The sequence below is a fragment of the Hibiscus syriacus genome, unplaced genomic scaffold (genome assembly GCF_006381635.1).
Source record: "Hibiscus syriacus cultivar Baekdansim isolate YM2019G1 unplaced genomic scaffold, ASM638163v2 tig00113337_pilon, whole genome shotgun sequence".
Lineage (NCBI taxonomy): Eukaryota > Viridiplantae > Streptophyta > Magnoliopsida > Malvales > Malvaceae > Hibiscus > Hibiscus syriacus.
Genome location: NW_024063456.1, coordinates 953650 through 976529, shown reverse-complemented (window position 1 = coordinate 976529; position 22880 = coordinate 953650). Strand labels below are relative to the sequence as shown.

Here is a 22880-nt window from a genome sequence, read left to right as displayed (position 1 = left end):
GAACAAGTGTTATATATATATATATATTGTTTATTTTTAACTTTATTAGTCAATCTGCAACATGATCTGTTGGTAAGGTTCTTAAGAGAATTGACAAATATTTTGCAAAAGTGCACATGTATTGCTTCTATTCACCTAAAATAGCCGGGGAGGCAACGGAGGATGAGGCTTTCGAGGCTGCTTCTCGTTATCAAGACAAGACACTAAGCCTTTTTAAATTTATTAGTCATGGAGTAACTACTTGGACAGCAAGAAGTTCAAATCTCGAGACATGAATGTTTGCTTTTGTAATTTCAACACCAATTCATCGAACTTTAACAAAGCTTAAAAAGGCGTCGCCTGGAGTTTCAGACCAGTGGGATCATTGACACCTGCCGTTGACTGTGCTGGAGCTGGACCATCCATGATTTCTGGGAATGGAATGAATTACATGTTATGACTTGTATTTTGGGGTGTAAATGAATCTAACTTGAACGAACAAAATTATATTCGTACTTGGAACAAATTTATATTTGTATTTGTTTGTTTATCTTTTAAAATTCGCATTCGTTTATTTATTTTTGTTCACAGACATGTGCTTTTAGCATTCGTGAATATGTTCATGTAAAATTTGTTTAATGTTTGATGGTTGGCATTATGTTTGTTTTTTTTACTTGCAAGCCAAAAAAAATAATGAAATTAAGTCAATTTTTAATATAGTCTCTATCTTTATTAATATTTAAAATGTAAAGAAATAAAAGGAGAAACATATATGAGAAAATGAGCTTATAAATAAGTCTATAAACGAGTTTGTTCGTGAATATAAATAGATCGCACACACCTTTGTTTATGTTCATTTGTTTGTTAAATGAACATAAAATTTTGGTTATACTCGTTTATTTAACTTAATAAACGAACACAACAGAACATTATACGAACAATTCGTCAAACACTCTATTCATTTACACTCCTACTGATATTGATGTTTGCAAAAATATATGTTCTTTTTTAAAGTCGTTAATTTAAAAAAAATTCCCAATTTTGGATTCTACGTTACTTTTCTCAGCTGCTCATGTATATAAATTTCCCTGTTGAGGAGTCAATTGATGGGAATTTGGTGAAAAAGGAGATGAGCCTATCTCATCTCCGCATCTTACCTCTTCTCATCAATACATCTGCATATTCTGAAACAGATCCTCTTCAACCTTCATTTGATTCTCTTACTACATTCACTCTACTTGTTACACTGCAAACAAGTTTCATCATTCCTTCTAATTTACCCTATCATGTCAATCACTCCTTGTTTTCTTCTTTTTCTTCTATTTCTTACTCTGCATGCATCTACTGCTCGTCGCCTCCGTAAAGTTTACACTGAGAACACGCTTGATAAGAAGTTTCACCTCTCCGTCAAGGTTGGTTCAAGGAATCAAGACTCATTCCTCACTAGCATCTACATTTAATACATCACTTGCTACATATATATTTTTGTTTAATTTTGCAGGGTGATACGAAAACCGGCTTCAGAAGGATCGCAGTTGCAGTACCAGAGGCGAAATCTCATGCAAAAGGTGACGATGGTGATGTGGATCACAAGTCAAAAGTTTCAGTTTCATGGCGGGTGCCGCATGAGAAACGTGCCGGAGAACATCCTGCTTTTAACCTGGATTACTCACCTCCAAAGACACACCCTCCTTCTCACTACTGAGAGATCACATATCACTAATATTATATACAGAGCTTGGTCGATCAAAAACAAATGAATTACAACGATTATAGGCGATTTACCTTTCTAATTTGGCATAACAAAACTCAAACTCATAGCCTTAGATCCCAAAATGTTCATCTTTGGAGCATAGCCGCTGGAAAGTTACATTTTGACTATGATGTGGGTACGTAACAATGAGTTATACAAGCCCTTCTTTCCATCAATGTGCCTCAGACATATATATACAAATATTTCTGCTTAATTAATTTCCTCATACAATGATTATATAGTATCCTCTTCATATTATTGTTCTCCCTTTTGTTAACCATGTGTGTGCCTAGACTAAGACAATATTTCAATAGCTTATTGATGAAAGTAAAATTGAAGGCACCTCTCTTATATGCAAAAACATCGATAATAAAATTAATTTGTTTACTACATGTGATAAATTTATTGATACATATGTGTCACATTTAATTGTTGTATTTTCATTTTTTATAAATAAAAGAAAATTATTAACGTCATGTTTTGAAAATTTTAATGGTGAACAATCACGAACCAAAGGAACAACATGAAAAGGGCTACTGCTAAATGACCTTAATGGATTCTCGACTTTCTTCAACCACGACGACACATCAATGCTAGGATAAATATTAAAATGGTTAACTACTTCAAACACCGCTCACTTTTAAGCTTCGATTCGAAAATGTCACATACATTTATGTTTCATTGTAATTATGCCACCTCGTCATTAATGACTTAAGGGCACGATGACATGACATCTCTGCGTCATGACGTTGCTGTCGTGGCTCCCTCCCCAAAACGACGTCATTTTGACGTAATTGTCTTGATGCTTAAAAGAACCCAAAACGACGTCATTTTGTTAGAATCCTTAGATGAAAAATTGCTTTCTATGAGATTTGAAACTATGTCCTTTGGAAATAAATACTAAACACCGGACCACCAACCTAAGTTAATAATCTGATATATTTTTAACAAATATGTTAAATTCCAGCTGTATACTTCTTCTCCACTCTCTTCTTCTTCAGTGTTTTCAACAAGGCGACTGCCACAAACATTCTTCATTGCCAACTACCAAACAGGATAGCATGACTTTGAGCGTCTCTTTGAGAACAGTCAAGAGAATTCAAGCAAAAATTTTTATCAAAATTCCCAACAATCCATTCCACAAATATCTCTTCCTTTTTCAAACCAATTCATTGAATTTGAACCTTCAAAGCTCGAAATTTTAAGTCGAATTTGCTACTTTACTGCAGACTTCTCACCTGTTAATTTGACAAAAGTCCTCACCCAGACCTTAACCATTACAATGGTTTGCTCTTCGACTACTCTCGCAATAACAATAACAAGGAAACTCTAAATCTCTTTTTGGGTATTCATCGTTTTGGTTTGCTAGTTGATGGATCCACTTTATCCTGTGTTTTAAAGGTATGCGGATGCTTGTTTAATGTGATACCTGGAAGACAAGTTTATTGTCAATGTTTGAAACTTGGGTTACTTGAGGATGTCCGTGTAGGGACTTATATTTTAGATACGTATATGAGGACAGAGAATGTTAAAGTGGTAGGAGAGTTTTTGATCATTTAGGGGAAAGAAATATGGTTTATTGGACTTCATTGCTTGGTGGTTATGCTCAGAATGGAATGAATGAGCAAGTTTTCAAATTGTTCTTGCAATGCAAATGGAAGGCATAAAACCCAATCCATATATCTTTGGAACTGTTATTCGAGCTTTGAATGGTTTTAATTGTGACCCTAAGATCGAAATCGTGCTTATGGGAGCTTACAGTAAGTGCAGTGAAAACGTTAGAGAAGAAGTAAACAACTACAATTTAAGATATATATTAAATTTGTTAAGAATATATCAGGTTATTAATTTAGCTTGGGTGGTTGGGTGTTTAATATTTATTGTTGAATGATACAGGTTCAAATCTCATTGAAAGCAATTTATCTTCAAATGATTTTAACAAAGCGACGTCGTTTTGGGTTTTTAAAGCATCACAATAATTGTGTAGAAAATACGTTGTTTTGGAGATGAAGACACGCCAGCAATGTCACGGCACGAAAATGCCATGTTATCGTACCGTTACGCCGACATTATAACATATTTGTAGTGAAACATAAACGTCAGTGATAAAATTGACAAAATTAAAAACGTCAATGATATTTTTTAATCCAAACTTAAAAGTAAGTGGTATTTAAAGTAATTAATCCACAATAAAATGGGCAGTGATCTTACCATGCAGCTGTATTGGATGAGTGGTAGAGGACGTTGGCGCATCCTGTGAAGGAGTGCTACCCGCTCCACTGCTTTCTGCCACACTAAAATTATCGACACTATAAAATAATTTTTAAATTTATTAGAATCTATTATTATTTTATAATATACAGTGATTATTTTATAACAGTGATAAATTTAATAATTATTTTATAAATTTTAATATAATTCAGTAATTATTTATGTTTTTTATATTAAATATAATGTATGTGCTCAATCCCAAATGAACTTCGTTGTTGTCGGAGGTGGATGCATTAAGTCCCGTGGGGGACAAGTGTATCTCACTATTTTGAAAAAATAGTAAAATTTAGCTTACTATGTAAGGAAAAAAGAAAAAAGAAATAAAAAATTTATATACTTATTATTTGTAAGAAAAAATATTAAAATTTTAAATCTCATTCTTAAATTTTTAAATCTGCTACTTGCTGTTCAACGACGTGAGTTTTAACCCTCAACACTAGAAAGAGCCATAAGTCGGGAAAGACCTATGTGCTTATTTGCAAATCAATTTGGACAACTAAAGATAGGTTTCTTAAGAAAAGCAAAAGCTAATTTTTTTATTAATCTGGAGTAAGTACAAGATAGTATATGTTCAAAGATAACTCTCAACTTTTTAACATTGAATAATCATACCCCTGACATCTATAGTGCTCGAACTCATGAACTCAAGGAATAACAACAATTCTTTTATCGCGAAAGTCATTTGATTAGGTATTAGTAAACTCATTTAATCTAATGATCAATTAATTTACAGATTCCACGGAAAATTATTATATGGATAACTCAATTTATTATATTCGTAATATTATTTTTAATCTATGATATTGCTTAAAAGATCTAATGTCTCATCCCATTAGATCAATTAATTGTTCATGACTGATTCTAATCAAACATTTGGATTCTTAATGTTCATTTGGGATTGCCTTTCTAAGAACTCAAATGTTGAGAAAACTAAACAGTAGCCTAAAGAAAACGATGAAAAGGCCAAGTTTTGGTTTTACTAAATTACTACGGTTGCATCATGCAGCTTCATCGCTGCCTTCCCATTGCACAAAACCCAATTCTGAGTACTCCGATGAGACTACACTTTGCGCACTATTACTACCTGCACCCTACAAAATATAGCAATGTACTGCAAATCTATAACTAATGAAATTTCATGTCATTCTTCCCTATTTTGTTTTTAAGTTTTCTCATACTTTGTTTAGTTTAGAGGTTCCCCCCCCCCCAAAATTAAAAAAAATAGACTTTGTTGAGAGTATACTCTTTTATACTCTTTGTCGAGAGTTTCTCATATTTTGTTTGGAGGTTAGTAAAATAGGTTATTTTTTTAATTCCACCCTATACTTTAGATAAAATATTATTTTGATCTCTAAATTTTAGATGAAATATCATTTTAACATATAAATCTTATCAAAGAGCCAAACAGTTTGGTGCCGCTCACCACCGTCGTCCGTCACTATCCATCGCCATCGGGCGTTGATGATGGATGAACCCTAAAATTTATAATTCAATATTTTTTGGCATGCTGAACGTGAATTCAATATTTATTTCATCATATAATGTTTCAAACTCTATAAATCTAGCATATCACCCTCGTCTTCCGTTAAAATTAAATATATTCTTTTAAAATAAGGAGAAAATTTAAATCTATACCATAATGAAATTGACAATTTTTTAGTGACAATATATATTCTTTTAACCAAAAAATACTACAAAATTAAGGATAAATCGAAAAAGATGGGAAAAAGTGAAATTTTATGACAATTAGATTTAAAAGTTTAAAGTGTATTAATTAGTTCAATTGAAATAATCGATTGTTAGTTATATATATTCACTGTTTAAAGGAGAAATACACATCCAATCAATTGAATTAATCGATTGTTAGTTTTAGTAAAGGCAACGAAACCAAAGGAAAAGAAAGAGACAACAAATGAAAATTGAAAGATAAAAGTAGGATTAAGTTTTGAGCATTTGAAGCACTTTTATGGGCTAACATTCAGAAGCACAAAAGCCTTCATCTTCATGAGAGTTGTTCGTAGCTACGTTGTCTCTTCACAAAAACATCAAAACCCGTCCGCATAACCACTACTAGCATAATCTACGAAACCCAAACTTTCAGACAGTCTTATAAAGACAAACATATCATGAAAGTAATAAATAAAATACCCTATCAAGGAAAAACCCTAGCAGTAGTTTTCACTTGTTTGGTAAGGGGCGAACCCATGTTGTTTGCAGCAAAGAACCCATCTTTCATCACCACTTCCTCCGCTTCCTACATGCACAACATTTGAAAGAGATTAATGCCCAAACTCCAAAGCAATTTGAACAAAACTTTAAAAAGAAAAAGAAGAATAAATAAAGTTAGAGCTTAGGGTTTGAAAACACCTGTTTGTGTACGTTTGTTTTCTTCACGGGTTGATCAGCCATAAGTCCGAAATGTATGTCTGGGAAGTGGGCCCACTGAAAAAACATTAAATATTATTAATATATGGATAACATTAATCAGTAACGAGTAAAACTCAACTAAATTAAAAAAAATAATTTTTTTTTGATTAAACTCGACTTGTAATTTTATAAAATTGACTCAATTTTTTTTTAAATTATAGTCGATTTGTAAAATAGAACTCGATTAACTCAAAATTTTTAATAATTAGTTAATTGATTGTTATGTTTAAATTAAGTACTTCATCTCTACATGACATAAAAATTGTAAATGAATATATATATATTAGAATCAAATCGTACAATAACCTTATAAATATTCACAATTAAATTTAAACATAATCTCAAACAACTCAATTCGGTTAGACGCGAATTTCATAAACTCGGTTAGACGCGAATTTCATAAACTCGACTAGGCTTAAAAAATTAAATAAAGTTTGAGTTATAAAATATGTCTAGTCAACTTAACAAATTCCAAATCTTTTGACTGGAATAGACTCAAAAAATTTTCTAATAAAATTCAGGTTATAAAACTTAACTCTTCGTCTAAACTAAAAGAATTTTTTTTGACTAGATCAAACCCCCTGGTAGTAGTACAACCTAGATTGTCAAAGGACTTAATTTGAAATAAATAATATAATAAAAGAAATGTTGAAGAGAATAATGGAATCTTGGATCTTACATTCTTCGCAGCGGCACTGAAGGCCTCTCTATGACTTATATCAGGATTCCCAGCTTTGATGCGTTGAATTTCGTCCCTGCACAGATGATTTGATTTGATATTGTTCCAGTTCTAATCACTTTGGTTTGGTTAATATTAAATCAAAATAATCAAGATTAACCAGGCATTACTTGATGAAGCGGTTGTAGGCGGATGGGACTCGCTGTCTCTTCTCCGGAGCTGGACATAATAACAGACAAACAATGAGACATGTTACATTCAAATCACCTCGCTGACTCTTTTTGGTAACCTTCTGTCATTCATTCCCTCTCTCTTCATCATCACCTCATCATCATCTCTCACACAGTTACAGATCTATCTGTCTATCTTTTGCATGGATTCTTCTATTTCCATTTCTCTTTCTTAATCAATTTAAGCCATAAACACGGACAAACAGTGATAGGTAGTAATGTCTTGAACGCTAGGGTTTGATGAAAACGTTGAAGATAATGAACTTTGTCAAGATTTGCCTTGAATGCGTATAGCCCTAGGGCTTTTCTATAACAGCTAAGAGCATAGGGTTCTTGACCAAGAAGTTTTGACTTGTCAAAAAAAAAAAAAAGATAGACCCAAATCGATTTGAGTGGCTAAGCTTCTAAATTTCTTGCCACTGAAAAGGGAGATGAAAAGCATAGTCATTAAATGTTGAAGAATCTCACGTCTGTTGACCGCCGGAGGCTTGGGAATATCTTCAGCTCCACCATGAACAGCAGGCATAATAGATTCATTAATCTGGTTTGGTTGGTTGATCACCATATTCGGTGTTGCACTGCTTCGAATCTCCTCCTGCCATGTACATATAGTAAAATAGTAAATCATGTTAAAGCCTAATTTGTGGAGAAATGAAGATATATGCATGTATACCAAGAGACTTTGAGGAGTGAAGAAAGAATGGCCAAGGTGAAGCTGATTAGCCGCAGGAAGAAGCAAGCCAAGCATGTTGACGGACAGAAGATTGGTGCAGTGGCCACATCGAACCGTGACCGTCTTGAACAAGCTGGTGCAAGGAACACTCACCTGAGAAAAATTGTAAAACAACTAACTAAAACATGAATAAAAAATCAAGGGAAAAGGGTTTGGGAAAGGAAAAAGAAAGGGACAGAAAACGATACAGCGAGAACAGTGTCACAAAAGTTGCAATGGACGTAACAGAGCTGCTCGGAGGGAGAGAGGTGGTCCGGTGAAAAAGAAGCTGAAGAAGACGACATCGTTTTGTTAATCTTCTTTTCTCTGATGATGAAGATTTCGATCCGATATTGATTGATAGATGGATGGATAGATTGAGTTACAAAGATGAAGATGGAGGAAAAGATGCTACTGATATACTAGGAGATGTAACAGAGCCAGAAAGTGTTTTTCAAAAGTTTCTCATTTGTACATGGTTTTGTAGTTTCAGCAGTAATTTGAACAGGTTATGGATATAGATATTAAACAGGATCCGATCCGGTAGGCAAAAATTAAAATAAAAGAGGAAATGATAATAATTATAATAAAGGGGGTTTAGGTTAAAAGGGAAGAGAGAAAAATGAATGGTTGGCATTCCCAATGGATGTGTTTTAGTGTTAGAGAAGAAAGGGACGTGTGCATGCATGGTAGTGAATAGCTTTGGCTCATTCACCTGTTGTTTACACAGTTAAGATTAAAGACACCTCGGTTCTCTACAATTCCATGGGTGCCTTCAGCTAGCCCTTCCACAAACAATTTATCATCCCTATTTTTTGTTCAAATAAAGTAAATATGATTCTTTTTTTTTCTTCTTCTTAAAATGCGTTCCATTCAATGACTTAAAACATTATAACTGAAAGGATATAAAATCTCATTCAAAATAAACATCCATTATTAGGGTGAGCATTCGATCGAGTCGAGTCAAATAAAAAAATTTCGAGTTGACATGTCCTATTTTACAACTCGGATTTGACTTGAAATTTTTTCGAGTCAAGTCGATTTTTCGAGTTTATGTTTAAATTTAATTGTAAATATTTATAATATTATTTAATTTTAATTTATGTTACTTTCTATAACCATATATACAATACAAATATATTTTTTTCATATTTTTCCATACGTAATATAAATATATCATACAAAGGCCAATGTCTCGACTCAAAATTGAAAATAAATCGACTAATTACTAAAATTTTTGAGTTGTTCGAGTTATTCAAGTTGCATTTTACAACTCAATTTGAACTTGACATTTTTTTTAGTAAAGTCGAGTTTATGAAATTATAACTCGAAGTCAATTTGAGTCAAATTTTGTTTACCCCTATCCATTATAATACAAATCAATAAAATAGTATGAATAATTAACTACAAATCAAATTATATTGAACAGACGGTTAATCATAGCATATAATAACACAAAGGATGTAATCATATCATGTGTAAATCTAACAATTATTCTCACTAAATAATATCGACTATATAATTTAATTCATAGAATTTGTCAAAAATATATATGTTCATCTTGAAAAAACTTTTTTTTTTAAAAAAACTTACAATCATTATATTCATCAAGTTAGATATATTGGAGACGGGTTACTGAATTGTGAGTTGTGTATGATGCTTTACAACATGCAAGGAACTTAGGATGCATGGAAATTATAGTGGAGACGGATTACTTAGAAGTGGTTGAATTACTTTGTTCTAACAAAGAAACACCGATGTATACATTGGTGGTTTTTTTGTAGTTAGTTGCGTCTTGAGTGGGAAGTACGCATTAAGCACATAGGACCTTTGAGTAATGAAGTAGCTGACTGTCTGACACGTTTGAGGGGTGGGGCTCCGATTGGGGAGATGATATTTCTAGTACCACCATCTTGTTTAGTTGAAATATTGCTGCAAATAGATCAATTACCCATAACTAAATCAAGACATTGGAATTCATTACATACCGGGTCCTATCATGGTACCTTTTGTTCTCTTGATAGATTTATGATGAAATATGTGTTGAATAAGTACATGGATGGTACCAGGGCCTTGACTTAATAGCAAGGTTGAAGTTTTGGGATCTTAAATGTTCCGTTCAAATCACATTACATGAATGTTATGTGTAGGTTCTTAATTCAAAATTTATTTTAATTTAAGTTTTATCATATATAAGTTTTTTTAATATATATATTTTTTAACCTTTCGGTTCCTAATGTTTTGCCTTGACTAATTCAGACTAATACAGGTCGCACACTTAGTTTTGGTGTGTGACTTTTTTAGCAGAGATTTTCTGTATGTACAAAGACTCAAACTTGAGACTTACTTAAGAAATATCAAACTCCTCACCACTTGAATCAACATCGTTAGTTTTTTTTTTATTGTGAATCTCGATTATAATCGGATATATATTATATTGTATTATGAAACGGATAAGAAACATTACTGTTGATACTGATGCCAAGTCTAGTTAAGAGTTAAATCAAATAGTTGCTAAGGCATCGAATATATAAACTACAGTAAGTACAAGAGAAAACAATGTGACAATTTTGACAGTTTAACTGTCATTCACATTGCCATCCAACTTAACTTGCATCACTACATTATCACCTTCGAAATCTGTCTTTTCATCACTATGGTCGTTCAAAATTTTCTCCTCTGGTTTTCATCAATATACATATATATTACTTGCCAAATTGCCTATAATTCTGACAATGTTTCTTGGTTCCACTCCAATATGTCTTGAATATGATTCTTCAAATCATTCTTCAGTCTGTCTTAGATATGTATTGACTAAACATTGATTCATCTCCTCCGATCCCTTAAATGTAAATGGGACAAATAGTTTATAGTTTGGTGAGCTGGTCGGTCAGAGCAAGCCAGCTGCCATATAAGGGAGCACGTAATAGCTAGACCACACTTGCTTTGCGCCTGGAAACGAATCATAGCCAAATTATTATTATAATAACAAAGGTAAACTACGTATTTAATCACCCATCTATTCCTACAGTTCTTTTTTGGTCACTTAACTATTTTTTTTTCTCAAAACCATACATAATATCACATTTTGATTATGTTTTGGTCACCTACCATGAAAAAATAAACAGAACTGCTGATGTATCATCATAAGGTATTGCCATTCCCATCACTGAAAAAAAATAAAAAAAAAGTTATCACCTCAGAAATTTTGTTTATTTAATGGCATGTGACCAAAATGGAACTACGAAAATAGGTGGGTGACTAAATATGCAGTTTACCCCAAATAATAATATTACAGAATCAGACGAAAAAAGTATTTGCAGCAAGAAGCTTTTGAAATATGGATTTGACCACTCGAGCTATCTTCATGTACAAAGAGATAAGTAGTTGTCAGAGTAACTGCACCAGACAGAGATCCCCCTTTAATCGATTTTTACTTTAATTTCTCCTCGCATTGCATAGCATTGATCGGGACATTTTTTCCCTGTTGGCTTTCGGCTTCACTTTTTGTTGGCAATATGTTGCAAAAGTAACCCTAACTTTGCTGAAAAAGATGGTGTGCCCTTTGAAGTAAAATTTTCAAGTCATTTTGGTAAAAAAGAAAAGAAAAGGAAAAGAACCACCGTGGGTCCTGTATATAAATGCCATTGGAGCATCGTTGGCATGCAAATCAGGCAGAAGCAGGTTCTGTTGGGACTTTAAGTCATGCATGCCTTACGAACCAATCAGCTCTTTAATTTATTGTGGCTTAATTTAAGATAAGAAGCATAGTTGTGTTAGAAAAATGACAGAATTGTAGCTCAAAACCCATTTCTCTTTTTGTGACTAAAAATATGTATTGAAGTAAAATAATAAAAATAAATAATAAATTAGACAACAAATTTTCGTCACACCAAAACTTAAATCGGGAAAAATCATAGTACGATAATTCAGTGCAAGCTGTGCATGAATTTAAATTACGATTGTGATTATATTTTTGATTTTGTTGCATTTATCGCGAATACAAATATAATTGATGTTATTCTCGTCATTGTATCATGGTCGTGTATTTTTTTTTAAAAAAATTCGCACGACTTATTGTAAAACATAATAGTTTTAATTGTTGCACTTGATTGATAGAGTTTTTTTAAATTAATTTTACTGTAACATAACAATAACAAAAATAATATGTCGTTATTGTCTGCTACTTGTTAAATTGCACACAATTCAACACTATTGGTGTGATTCAGCTTCATATCATTATTTTTCACAATAACGATTTTGGAAAACACCACTACTATTATATAGTGGTCGCTATTCTACTATTAATCCACTATTTAAATCCCTAGTCCAATGCTAACTTGCCTTCCACCGTCAAGCAAGGTAACAAAAGACATCTTGTCCATTATGAATAATTTACAAATTCTCTCAATAAATTGCAACAATAGTGTCGACTCTCTCTTTTCTTATCTCCCACAAAAAGAAATATTATCTCTTACACTTGAATTGTAGATAAATCCGTCGTACATGAATTAACCTAAAAAAATACATGAATATAGGTTGATAAATCTATTAAACATATGATACATCTACTTAAATCACCCATCAAGGAAAAATAAACATTTACATACATGCGTTATATTTGAGACACAGGTGTAGAGATGTCGACATTCTTGTTTATTCTAATTGTGGGACAGTAGGACTCAAGACTCGTACCGTATAAATGAGAGTATCCTACCCAGGAGATCTTCACCATCCTTCCACTTAATTGTCAGAGACTAATGGCCACTTGCTTGTAAACTACTTTTAAGCGTTTGGTGTTGGACATATGTAGGTGGTTTTAATGCCCTTATGATCTTAACATTATTTCTCATTCAATTCGAATGTTGATGCCGTGACAGACAGTACTCCCCCTGCCATTAATTTACCCGAAACCCAATTTAAATGCTAGGCAAATCCTACAAGCGGTCAAATTTTCTCGTAATCTATACTTTTCCAATCAACGTTACCTATTTGTTTAATTGTCCCCACCCGATCAAGTAAGACGATGACAAAAACTTCCTATCAAATATTTTAAGTTTATGCACATATGATATACCAAGTTCTAAAACTTTTAAAAAAATTAATATAATTTTTTATTTAATTTAGTTTATATACTTCAAAATTTTATTAATTTATAATTTACTAACTATACATGGGAAGGTGGTAAGGCATTCGAACGCTTTCATGGTGGATTTGTCTCATATATATATGCATTCTTCGAGAACATTCAAGTGATAGCTACCTGTCGAAACTTTATAACCCAAAAAAGATCAGAAAAAAAATGTTGAGAGACTTGTTGACTATACTGCTTGCGTTAAGGAGAGGAATAGTTAAAAATGGAAGAAGAGGAAGATTAGCTTCCAGTTGGAGAATTTTGTTCACGTCTATGATGTAAAAGCTAGTCTTTCATGTCGTCCTGAAATAGGTTTGCCAAGATATGCATGTTGGAAAGAAATATAATTATAATAAGCATGGAAGTGAGCTAAAAAATTTACCTGAAAACGACTAGAGAACTGTTGGCTGCTGCTAGTCTTCCTCGCTGGATATTTGGGGGTCGACCCCTACATGCAAATTGCAAAGTATAGCAATCATTCATAAACATTCTAACCCACTTTCCTTTCCTTTTCTTTGGAACGCCAATACGCTTTATAACATGCAATATTTATATTCTCAGATCTCTTAGCACACAATATATTAAACACCTACAATTCTTTCTCTTTAAAAATTAGCTGACCTATTCCCATATATAATGGGGTAGTAGGCTGTCCACAACGCTTGATTCTTCGGTCGAGGTTCTCAACAATCTAAAGGTATATTATTCTTAGGGTATTTTACTCTGTGTTCTTTTATTCTTGATATTTTATTTCTTAATCTTTAACAAGATTTTATGAATGTCTCGATTGAAGAGAACATACCCTTAAATTATGTCATATTTACTATTATTCAACTATTATGTCATATTTACTATTATTCAACTCAGATGTTAAATAATTGTGTTTCACTCTAATTAATTTAAATGAATCATCACGGGAACCTAATTGAAAAGTCTAAACACTTAAAATATCAAAATAACAAAAATGAAAATCTCAACTTTATGAAGAATGTCTTCAAGGTGATAGAATCCGCACCTTAAGGGGGCGTTTGGTTCACGAAAAAGATCATTACTAATTAATAACTTATTATCAATAGTAGTATTTTTGGGTTAAAATTGTGATAATGTCATTACCTCCAAATTCTTAGGTAATGAACAATTCTCACTACTTAGAACATAAATACCCCTGAAATAATAATTTTTCCATATGGATCATTCTCAATTCTTATTCTTCGTGCTTTATTCAAAATTATAAACTTAATAATAATATACAAAGATATTAATTTAATGAAATATAAATAAATTTGAGTACTTAAAATTATTTTATATTTTTAATATTTAATATATTAATTATTTTATAAATTTATGAGGTGAAAATATTATTATTGTAAATATGTAGTTATTTAAAATAATATTTAATTTTGAGTTATTAAAAAATAGATCCTATATATTAAAAAATAATATATTTGTCACCTCGAGATCACAATATTATTTTTCATATTATATTATAATTTATATAAATAAATATGATACTTCTAAAAATTATTTAAAATTATAATTTTGATATACTAATTATATTAATTATATGTTACTTTTTTCTTTAAACTTAGATATTATAATAATTAAAATATTTTTACTAGTTTTCATTCAAATATTTATAATTTAATATTAAAGTTTTACTTGTTAAATATATATATATATGATAAGGAAAATTTGAAAAATATGCATCCAAGTAATATTATATTTCTCCAACCAAACATTGTAATCTTACATCCTGTTAAGCAAACCAAACAGGGTAATACAACATTCTTAGAGTAATGTTATATTTTGACAATCTTATTTTCAAAGGTAATCTTACATTCCGTGAACCAAACGTACCCTAAGGGTTAAAGATGATTCCAAATCACCCTTATAGAGATTTTATGTAAGAAAACAACAAACTCATAAAATATTTTAGAGACGAACTTATAAAATTTTAAGAATGTAAAAATAAACTATTAATAAAAAGTAATCTAAATTATATACGAATTTAAAATTTTCATACAAAAAAAATCCCTACAACACTATCCTTGGACCACAGAAAATCCTCCAACAAGTATTAATCAATGCAAATGCCAATGGGAAACTCTTTATCTGTGATTTTGTATTGTGGCCTGGTAGGAGGGAGTGGGTAGGGCTTAGATATTAAAAAAAATGAACGAATGAATAGTAATATATATTGCATCCATCTCTTGGCATTGAGAATAGCATAGTAGGCAGTAGAGTGAACAGTTTCACTGACAAAACACAGCATGTAGATGTAGTACGTACTGGAACTGCACAGTGTACAACATCTCAGACCGCAGTAGGCCCCACCCCCCCCCAAAAAAAAAAACCAAATTCAGGTTTAAATTTAAGAACCAAGACAAATATTGGGTTAAAATAAGGTAAAAGTTATAAAAGAAAAAAAAAACAGCATCGGATCATGTTTTTATATGAGATTGTCCCTTCTGCTACCTCCCCACTGTGTTGATAACAATGGATCGAGCCCAAAAAATGCATTCTCGGGAATTAAACAACCAATGCCCTTTGCTGCAAGGCACAGGTAAAAGATCCTTGGATCATACCCTGAGTGTGGCATCTATTCATGACTTTAGGGTGGGCTGCACACCACCCATAAATCTGAATTTTTTTAGACTAGTCATTTATTTTATTGACAGTATTTATTCTTAAATTTTATTATGTCTACCTTAAAATTTAAATTTTATTCGATTAGTCACATGTTTTATTGATGATTCCCATCCTAAAATTTTATTTATGCTCAACCTTTCAAATTTTTTATTTGTTAATAGATATGTGCCTACCCTCAAAATTATTTATAGATATGAGATTGAGATTTTGACCCAACATGGGATAACCCCACAAGCTACCCACCACTCCTTCACTACACCAAGCCTGTGAATTGGACCAATGCAACAAATCTGCACATTAAACAAATGAGATTTTTCGAGGTAATGGCGCCAAACAGAAGCTACCAAAACCACAAACATAACACAATGCGATCTGTTCTATCAAATTATAAACCAAAAATCTCTTAGCAGAAGACAGTAGCTTTTAACATTTTTGTATTATTAATATAAATCTCTAGCTACTACTTTGATAGCCAATAGATGATAAGGAACAACGTACACGCAGCTATTACTGCTGACAGAATAAGAGTGTCCCTCGAACGCCTCCTTCTGATGGAACCTAGAAAATAGAGGCATTTTAATTAATTATAACAAAAGATGGTATATAGAATAAAAGCTCAGTAATGAAGATGCGTCGTGACGTACCGAGCGAACCACGGATAACAGGGAACTTGTCACCTAGAACTTTAACTTTCCCTTGAACATCTCCAAACAAAGCTCTTTGAGAGCCCAACACTGCTCTTGTCGTTTGAGCTTGATTAATCACATCATCTATCTATAGAAATCAATCATACAGCTTAGAAAATTGGAACTTAAATAATCCCTTGACAAATAGGGAAGAAAAACTAACCACCAATAGTAATACAAGCTACTCTGTAACAGTAGCAAGGCATTGAAGACAGCAATATATATATATACGTAGCGAAGCTAACGGTTAGTCTAAAGTTTATTCTGCATGTCACCTCAATCTCATCCATTAAAATTGGAGTAAAGTACCTAAATGACCTGTGCGCATAGCTAGTGAAGAAAAAAGATGTATGAGCAAAGAAGGATGCTAGTTTGAGTCTTTATGCAAACATGCAGAAGTTTTTGTTTTTGCATAAGGAAGATGTAACATAAAATTCTCATCAGCATATCTGTTCACAACCAATTTTGGACTTCAACTGAATTCACCGTCCACCATTGCACCAAATCTTTCTCTTTTGGACAAATAATTAGAACTTGGTTCACACTATAAAATCTACAGCCTCACTGCTGGTATGAATAAGATCACATCATTTCCCAACAATGAATAACTTGTGTACAATAACAGCAACAAGAAGATTCAACTTTAATGAGACACAAGTCACTTCCACGGTGTTTGAATTTTAAACCAGATCCTTCAATTGCAAGAAAGCAATCAAGGATGCATCTTGCGATGATGATCAAGTGGTAATTGGGCATACATCATTAAGCAACCAAAATCTGATGGAACACCTTCTAGCTGTAGAAATTCTTGTTGTAGACAAACTTGGAAATATGGCCTTGTTATTAAGGCTTATATATTTTAAACTTGCATTATTTGTAAGGGGTCGATTCTTAAGGCTTATATATTTTAAACTTGCATTATTTGTAAGGGATCGATTCTAGGTTCATGTATATCATATAAAAAATGGTTTTTGTCAAAGCATTGTGTTGGCTTTTAGTAATATAGATTTGAATTTTGAGACTAGACCATGGATATATGACAATGGTGATTTCAACTACTAAGTTTTTTTGGGTTCTACATGCCAGAAACTTGCTTTAGGTTTTTGATCAACAGGTTCACCTGTTTGTTCTGTTTATAACGTGTATGATTTCGCATATATAATCCAAAACCATTAAACAATTGCAAAATAGAACACGTTGCAGTAGAAAACAGAAGGGGAAGGTCTTTCAACAAAGCATGTACCATGATAAACACTGATAAAATAATATTTATATCTTACATGAGTAATGCTTCCGTGGATGGCAGCTCTTTCTCTCAGTAATTGCATTCTTGGTGACATACTCCCTGATGTCTGCATGGTGGCAAATAGGTAAAATTTGGGAAACTACATAGTATTGGCAATGGGAGTGAAAAAGCCAAGAAATTAAATCATATGACTACCTTATACTCATTAATATCATCTCTGACCGAACTCAGAAGCTCTGCATGTTCTCTGCTAAAGCTCTTAAAAGGGCCTGCATCATATTAGAATGCCTTGATTGAAAATTGAAAAAATCTTTCATCTCTCTTACATGTTTAGGTTCAACCTTATTATCTCTCTAATGTGTTGTACAAGGTGCCATTTTATAAATCCTTGTTCCTTTCAGGTGACAACCACCATTGGTTATGGATCTCCGAACAAGGAAAACTCATATAGTGTACATGGGAGTGCATTGGTGCCAAGGAAGTTGATGCTACCGGGAAAAACCTTGGATGGCTATATGAGCCTTTCCATATTCCTGAAGACATTAAAGGGTAAGGAGACCAGTTAAGGTAACTATATATGCATCTGATTATGTTTTTTTGGTTTTGTGTTCAAAACTTTCCTTCCATTTTCTGCAGGCACTGGAGTCGTCATACTCCTCAGGGTGCTGCTCTTGAAGCTGAATGGAATGCCAAGTTTGCTGAATATGAGAAGAAGTACAAAGAGGAAGCTGCAGAACTCAAGGCAATCATCACTGGTGAACTACCAGCTGGATGGGATAAGGCACTTCCAGTTAGTAGTCTTTACTATCCTTGCTGAAAAGGATCTGGCACCTAATTCTCAGATAATCTCTTTCAATAGACTAATACAGTCGGATTACATTGGAATGAAAAACTATATTTTGAGCCCTTTTGTGTTTACATTTTTTAGACATAAACTCCGGAGAGCCCAGCTGACGCTACCAGAAATCTCTCTCAACAAAATCTCAATGCTCTTGTAAAAGTACTCCCTGGTCTTCTTGGTGGAAGTGCTGACCTTGCTTCTTCAAACATGACCTTGCGCAAAATGTACGGTGATTTCCAGAAGGACACCCCTGAGGAGCGCAATGTTAGGTTTGATGTTAGGGAACATGGAATGGGAGCCACCTGCAATGGCATTGCCCTTCACAACCCAGGCTTCATTCTTTACTGTGCTACGTTCTTTTTCTTCACCGACTGTATGAGAGCTGCCATTAGGATTTCTGCCTTGTGTGAAGCAGGAGTTATCTATGTTATGACCCATGATTCCATTAGTCTTGGGGAAGATGGACCCACCCACCAGCCCATTGAGCACTTGGCAAGCTTCCGTGCGATGCCTAACTTTTTGATGCTTCGTCCAGCTGATGGAAATGAAACAGCGGGTGCATATAAGGTTGCTGTTCTGAACAGGAAGAGACCCTATATTCTTGCCCTCTCCAGGCAAAAGCTGCCCAACCTTCCTGGAACTTCCATTGAGGGAGTTGAAAAGGGTGGCTACATTGTTTCAGACAATTCTCCTGGCAACAATCCCAATGTAATTCTGATTGGAACTGGTTCTGAGTTGGAGATTGCTGCTAAAGCTGCCGATGAACTAAGGAAGGAAGGCAAGACTGTTAAGGTTGTCTCCCTTGTTTCGTGGGAGCTTTTTTGATGAGCAATCTGATGCCTACGAGGAAAGTGTTTTGCCATCATCCGTATCAACTGGGGTTAATATCGAGGCTGGATCAACTTTTGGGTGGCAGAAGATTGTCGGATCCGAGGGGAAGGCAATTGGAATTAACCGGTTCGGAGCCAGTGCACCAGCAGACAAAATATACAAGGAATTCGGTTTAGCTCCAGAGGCTGTTGTTGCAGCAGCGAAAGAACTTATCTAAGCTTGTTTGGTAACTCTCCGGGGAATATTGTGGTTTTGGGTTGAAGATTGAAACTTAAGAGAGGGAGGCCATTCCAATTGTGACAGTCTCGTTTGTTTTTTAATAAGAATCAGGATCCACTTATTTTCTATCGCTCGTTATTCATCAAAAAGCAAAAAAATAGAGCGAAAGGGAGAGTAGAGCTTCTGTATGATTATGAATCTGTAACTTCCTCTTGGACTTTTTCCCAGAGTTTTGCAGTACTTATTGCTTCTAAGTTAGCTTGCCCATTTCTTTTCATTTTATGTGATAAATTTGAGTTCTCTACTATTGCAATCTAGCTTATATAATCAAGAACCCGAAATCATTATTTTTATCAAATATGCTTGGCCTAAGATGCATGACCAGTTTGTATCATTTTGCCTTCATAAATGCTTTTCTATCCTTGGTTTGAAATGGTGGTTGAAAATAGAAATTGGTGGATATAATCCTGCCAAGAGAAGGATAGCTTTCATTTCATTAAATTGAATGGGATTCAGAAATGGTTTTCAGCCATTCAAAAAAAAAAAAAAGCCAGAATCTGATGAGAAACTTGTGTGGGGATCCACTAGGGAAGAAGGCAAGGTCTTGAGCTCTCGGTAAGTTATGGTTGCTGTAGATCATGTCTTTGATCCACTATCCTAATTGTCTTTTACTTGCAAAAGTTCTTTGACAAGCATTTTGCTAGAGAAAGGTTTTTAATGTAACCGTTTTTTCAATTTCAAAAAGGAGAAAAATCTCAGTTCACTGGTATGGAATTTGAGCTTCAGTGGAACATGTTTGATTTGGACATGAAGGTATCTTCAGCATATTACACCAGCATGCTCTTTCATCAGCAGACCACATTACACTACAGCAATAATGTTTCTATGAAAATATCTAAGCACCCAAAGAATCATTACGGCATCTTTCTATGAATTTTTTAGTTCAAAACTAAATCATTACTTTATGATTGGTTACTCCTTGATTAGATAATTTTAGTTGCTAACTTGGGCCTTTTCAATACACTACAACAATAATGTTTCTATTGATTAGTGTTTAAATTATACATTATTTTATGATTAATTACTCTTTGATTAGATAAGTTTAGTTGCTAACTTGGGCCTTTCCATTCATTTTCGATGCAGAACATTAAATTCCAGAATTTATGCTAAAAACAACAAAATCGTGCAATTTTTTATTTTTCTGGATTCATGGCCGGATTAGTGGGCACGACTTGGGACATGACACACCCGACATGAAATCTAGTCAGCGACTGATGTGGTAGATGACGTGGCAGGTGACATGGTGATAATGTGGCAGATGACGTGGCAGGTGACATGGTTATAACGTGGCAGATGACATGGTGATAACATGGCAGGTGATGTGGCACCAAAGTCAACAACTTCTAGAAGCCCAGTTAGTAGTTTCTAGAAGATCCAATCAGCAATGGGGTGGAGAAGGAGATTTAGCCGAATTTTTAATTTTAAATTAGCATTTATCTTATTTTTTTTTAGGAGTTATCTTTTGTGTTGAATATTATTTTCTAGGGTTTTTGAGGACTATAAATACTCTATCACTCGAGCATTCAATCATTTTCAAACTCTCTTGTTTCTTTCTTTCTTTAGATTTATTCTTGTTTCTTTCTTTCTTTAGATTTATAAAAGTTATTCTTTTCTTTTAGTTTAATTTCAAGTTACTTTTTTTTTTCTTTCAAAATGCTAAGTATGGTTTCTACCATGCTTAGCTAAGTTTTCTATAGCCAAGGGCTAAAGCAATGAATCGATTCTAAGTCGTAAGAATCGAAAAGCGCTTCATAACCCTCAAGGGTTACATTTTCAGTTTTTGGAAATCAAGGATCGATAATCGACCTTCCTTTTATAATTAAGACGATTTCATTTCAAAAGTGTACGTTAGAATTGAATTTCGGTTTCGATTAACAATTGGGAGGAAGGATCGACCTGTGGCACATTCGACTTCCTATGAACACACTTAGCAGCGGTCTGCTAAGGGAAAATGAAATTGGGTCAGATTCTCAATTGAGATGATAGAACTTGAGTCGGGTTTTTCCAGATTTTGAAAGTATTGAATTGATAAGTGTTTGACGCTATTGACTTACAAAGAACCAATATCTAAAGATAAATTTTGGATTCTCGATTCATTAGAGAGAAAAACAAGTTGTTAATCATATTTTTTTCATTAGATAAGTTAGGCCCTATAGATTGTAACATGCGTGAGCCCGAAGGTAAAATCCTATTCGATGATCGATTTAAATAGAAGCAAAAGCTTTAGCCCAAGGCTGATTTCTACCGATTGAATTTTACCATTTTATTTTATTTCAATTAATTCTATCACTTTGTTTCAATTCTCCAAAATCTTCCTCTAATTTCTTATACAAATCACGCCTGAAGCCAGATCAAAAGCGAGGAAATCGTCAAACTCTTAGTCCCTGTGGATCGACTCTTACTCTTACTATTCTACTTATTCTTATTCTTGGATTAAAGCTATTTATTTTGACATCATAACCCGTGTCAACTATCTTCTTTCTTTCACTAATCAAATAATAATAATAAAAAGTTCTAATCATATATAAGGATGATGAAGGCACTAAACCAAATTTAAAAACATAAATATACTCTAAATCACACCTAGATTAATCCTAAGGCTTAAACTCTCTCAAAACTCTTCCTTTATTCATATTTCGAGAAACCAATGATATTAATCTCATTTTGAAACTTATGGATTTTTAGGAATGTTTCTTACCTTCCTTAACATGGAATCTTTCCAACACAATATCAATATAATTTTTTTAGCTTCAAGGGAGAAGAAGAAGAAGACAAATAAGAGAATGAAAGGACAAATAATGGGCGAAAAGGTCCTATTGCTCCCCTTAGGTCAGCCTCATTTCCCCCACTGGTTTATTTATACTATTAGTCCTCATTTGACTTCTACACAAGATATTTCTTTTCTTATGTCCAAATGGGCCCAATTCACACTCTATTTGGCGTAATTTGTCCCAAGAGTCGATTCTTCGGGCCATTACATTTGCGTGACATATTCTTGCATCGTCTGATTTCCTTTCTCAACAGCCTGAAGCTTGTAGTTGAGGTGCATGACCCTGCTTGTGGATTTTGAGGAGAAGATTTGCATAAGTTTGACCCAGATAGCAGATTTTGTACCGAAGCCACATACATCTTCACTCTAGTTGGATAAGAGAGAGGAAGCAAG

The 22880-nt window shown here is 33.4% G+C and overlaps 2 protein-coding genes and 1 pseudogene across 2 annotated transcripts; 1 reads left to right on the top strand and 2 right to left on the bottom strand.

The window, feature by feature from the left end:
• Positions 1-6005: 6005 nt before the first annotated feature.
• On the bottom strand, positions 6006-8626 carry LOC120186209 (axial regulator YABBY 1-like). The gene is made up of 7 exons (XM_039190203.1): positions 8261-8626; positions 8013-8165; positions 7808-7934; positions 7280-7328; positions 7110-7185; positions 6371-6445; positions 6006-6257 (listed from the first exon to the last, which is right to left on the bottom strand). The coding sequence occupies exons 1-7, from the start codon at positions 8354-8356 to the stop codon at positions 6156-6158; spliced, it is 678 nt and encodes a 225-aa protein (XP_039046134.1). The 5' UTR covers positions 8357-8626; the 3' UTR covers positions 6006-6155.
• A 7665-nt stretch (positions 8627-16291) lies between these two features.
• On the bottom strand, positions 16292-18143 carry LOC120186347 (Golgi SNAP receptor complex member 1-2-like). Its single transcript, XM_039190302.1, has 5 exons — positions 18134-18143; positions 17962-18035; positions 17801-17872; positions 16479-16608; positions 16292-16392 (listed from the first exon to the last, which is right to left on the bottom strand). Exons 1-5 carry the CDS (start codon positions 18141-18143, stop codon positions 16295-16297), a joined length of 384 nt encoding a protein of 127 aa, XP_039046233.1. The 3' UTR covers positions 16292-16294.
• Positions 18144-18328: 185 nt separating this feature from the next.
• LOC120186208 lies at positions 18329-20009 on the top strand (annotated as a pseudogene).
• The last annotated feature ends 2871 nt before the right edge of the window (positions 20010-22880 follow it).

Bases quoted from the DNA above. Each gene is read 5' to 3' on its own strand.
- LOC120186347 (XM_039190302.1), bottom strand. The intron at 16,609-17,800 runs GTAAGATATAAA...TGATTTCTATAG, and splicing joins TCCACGGAAGCATTACTCAT to ATAGATGATGTGATTAATCA. The intron at 16,393-16,478 runs GTACGTCACGAC...TCTATTTTCTAG, and splicing joins TGTTATCCGTGGTTCGCTCG to GTTCCATCAGAAGGAGGCGT.
- LOC120186209 (XM_039190203.1), bottom strand. From the start codon at position 8,356: ATGTCGTCTTCTTCAGCTTCTTTTTCACCGGACCACCTCTCTCCCTCC. The intron at 8,166-8,260 runs GTATCGTTTTCT...AATTTTTCTCAG, and splicing joins TTTGTGACACTGTTCTCGCT to GTGAGTGTTCCTTGCACCAG. The intron at 6,258-6,370 runs GTGTTTTCAAAC...TTGTGCATGTAG, and splicing joins AAACAAACGTACACAAACAG to GAAGCGGAGGAAGTGGTGAT.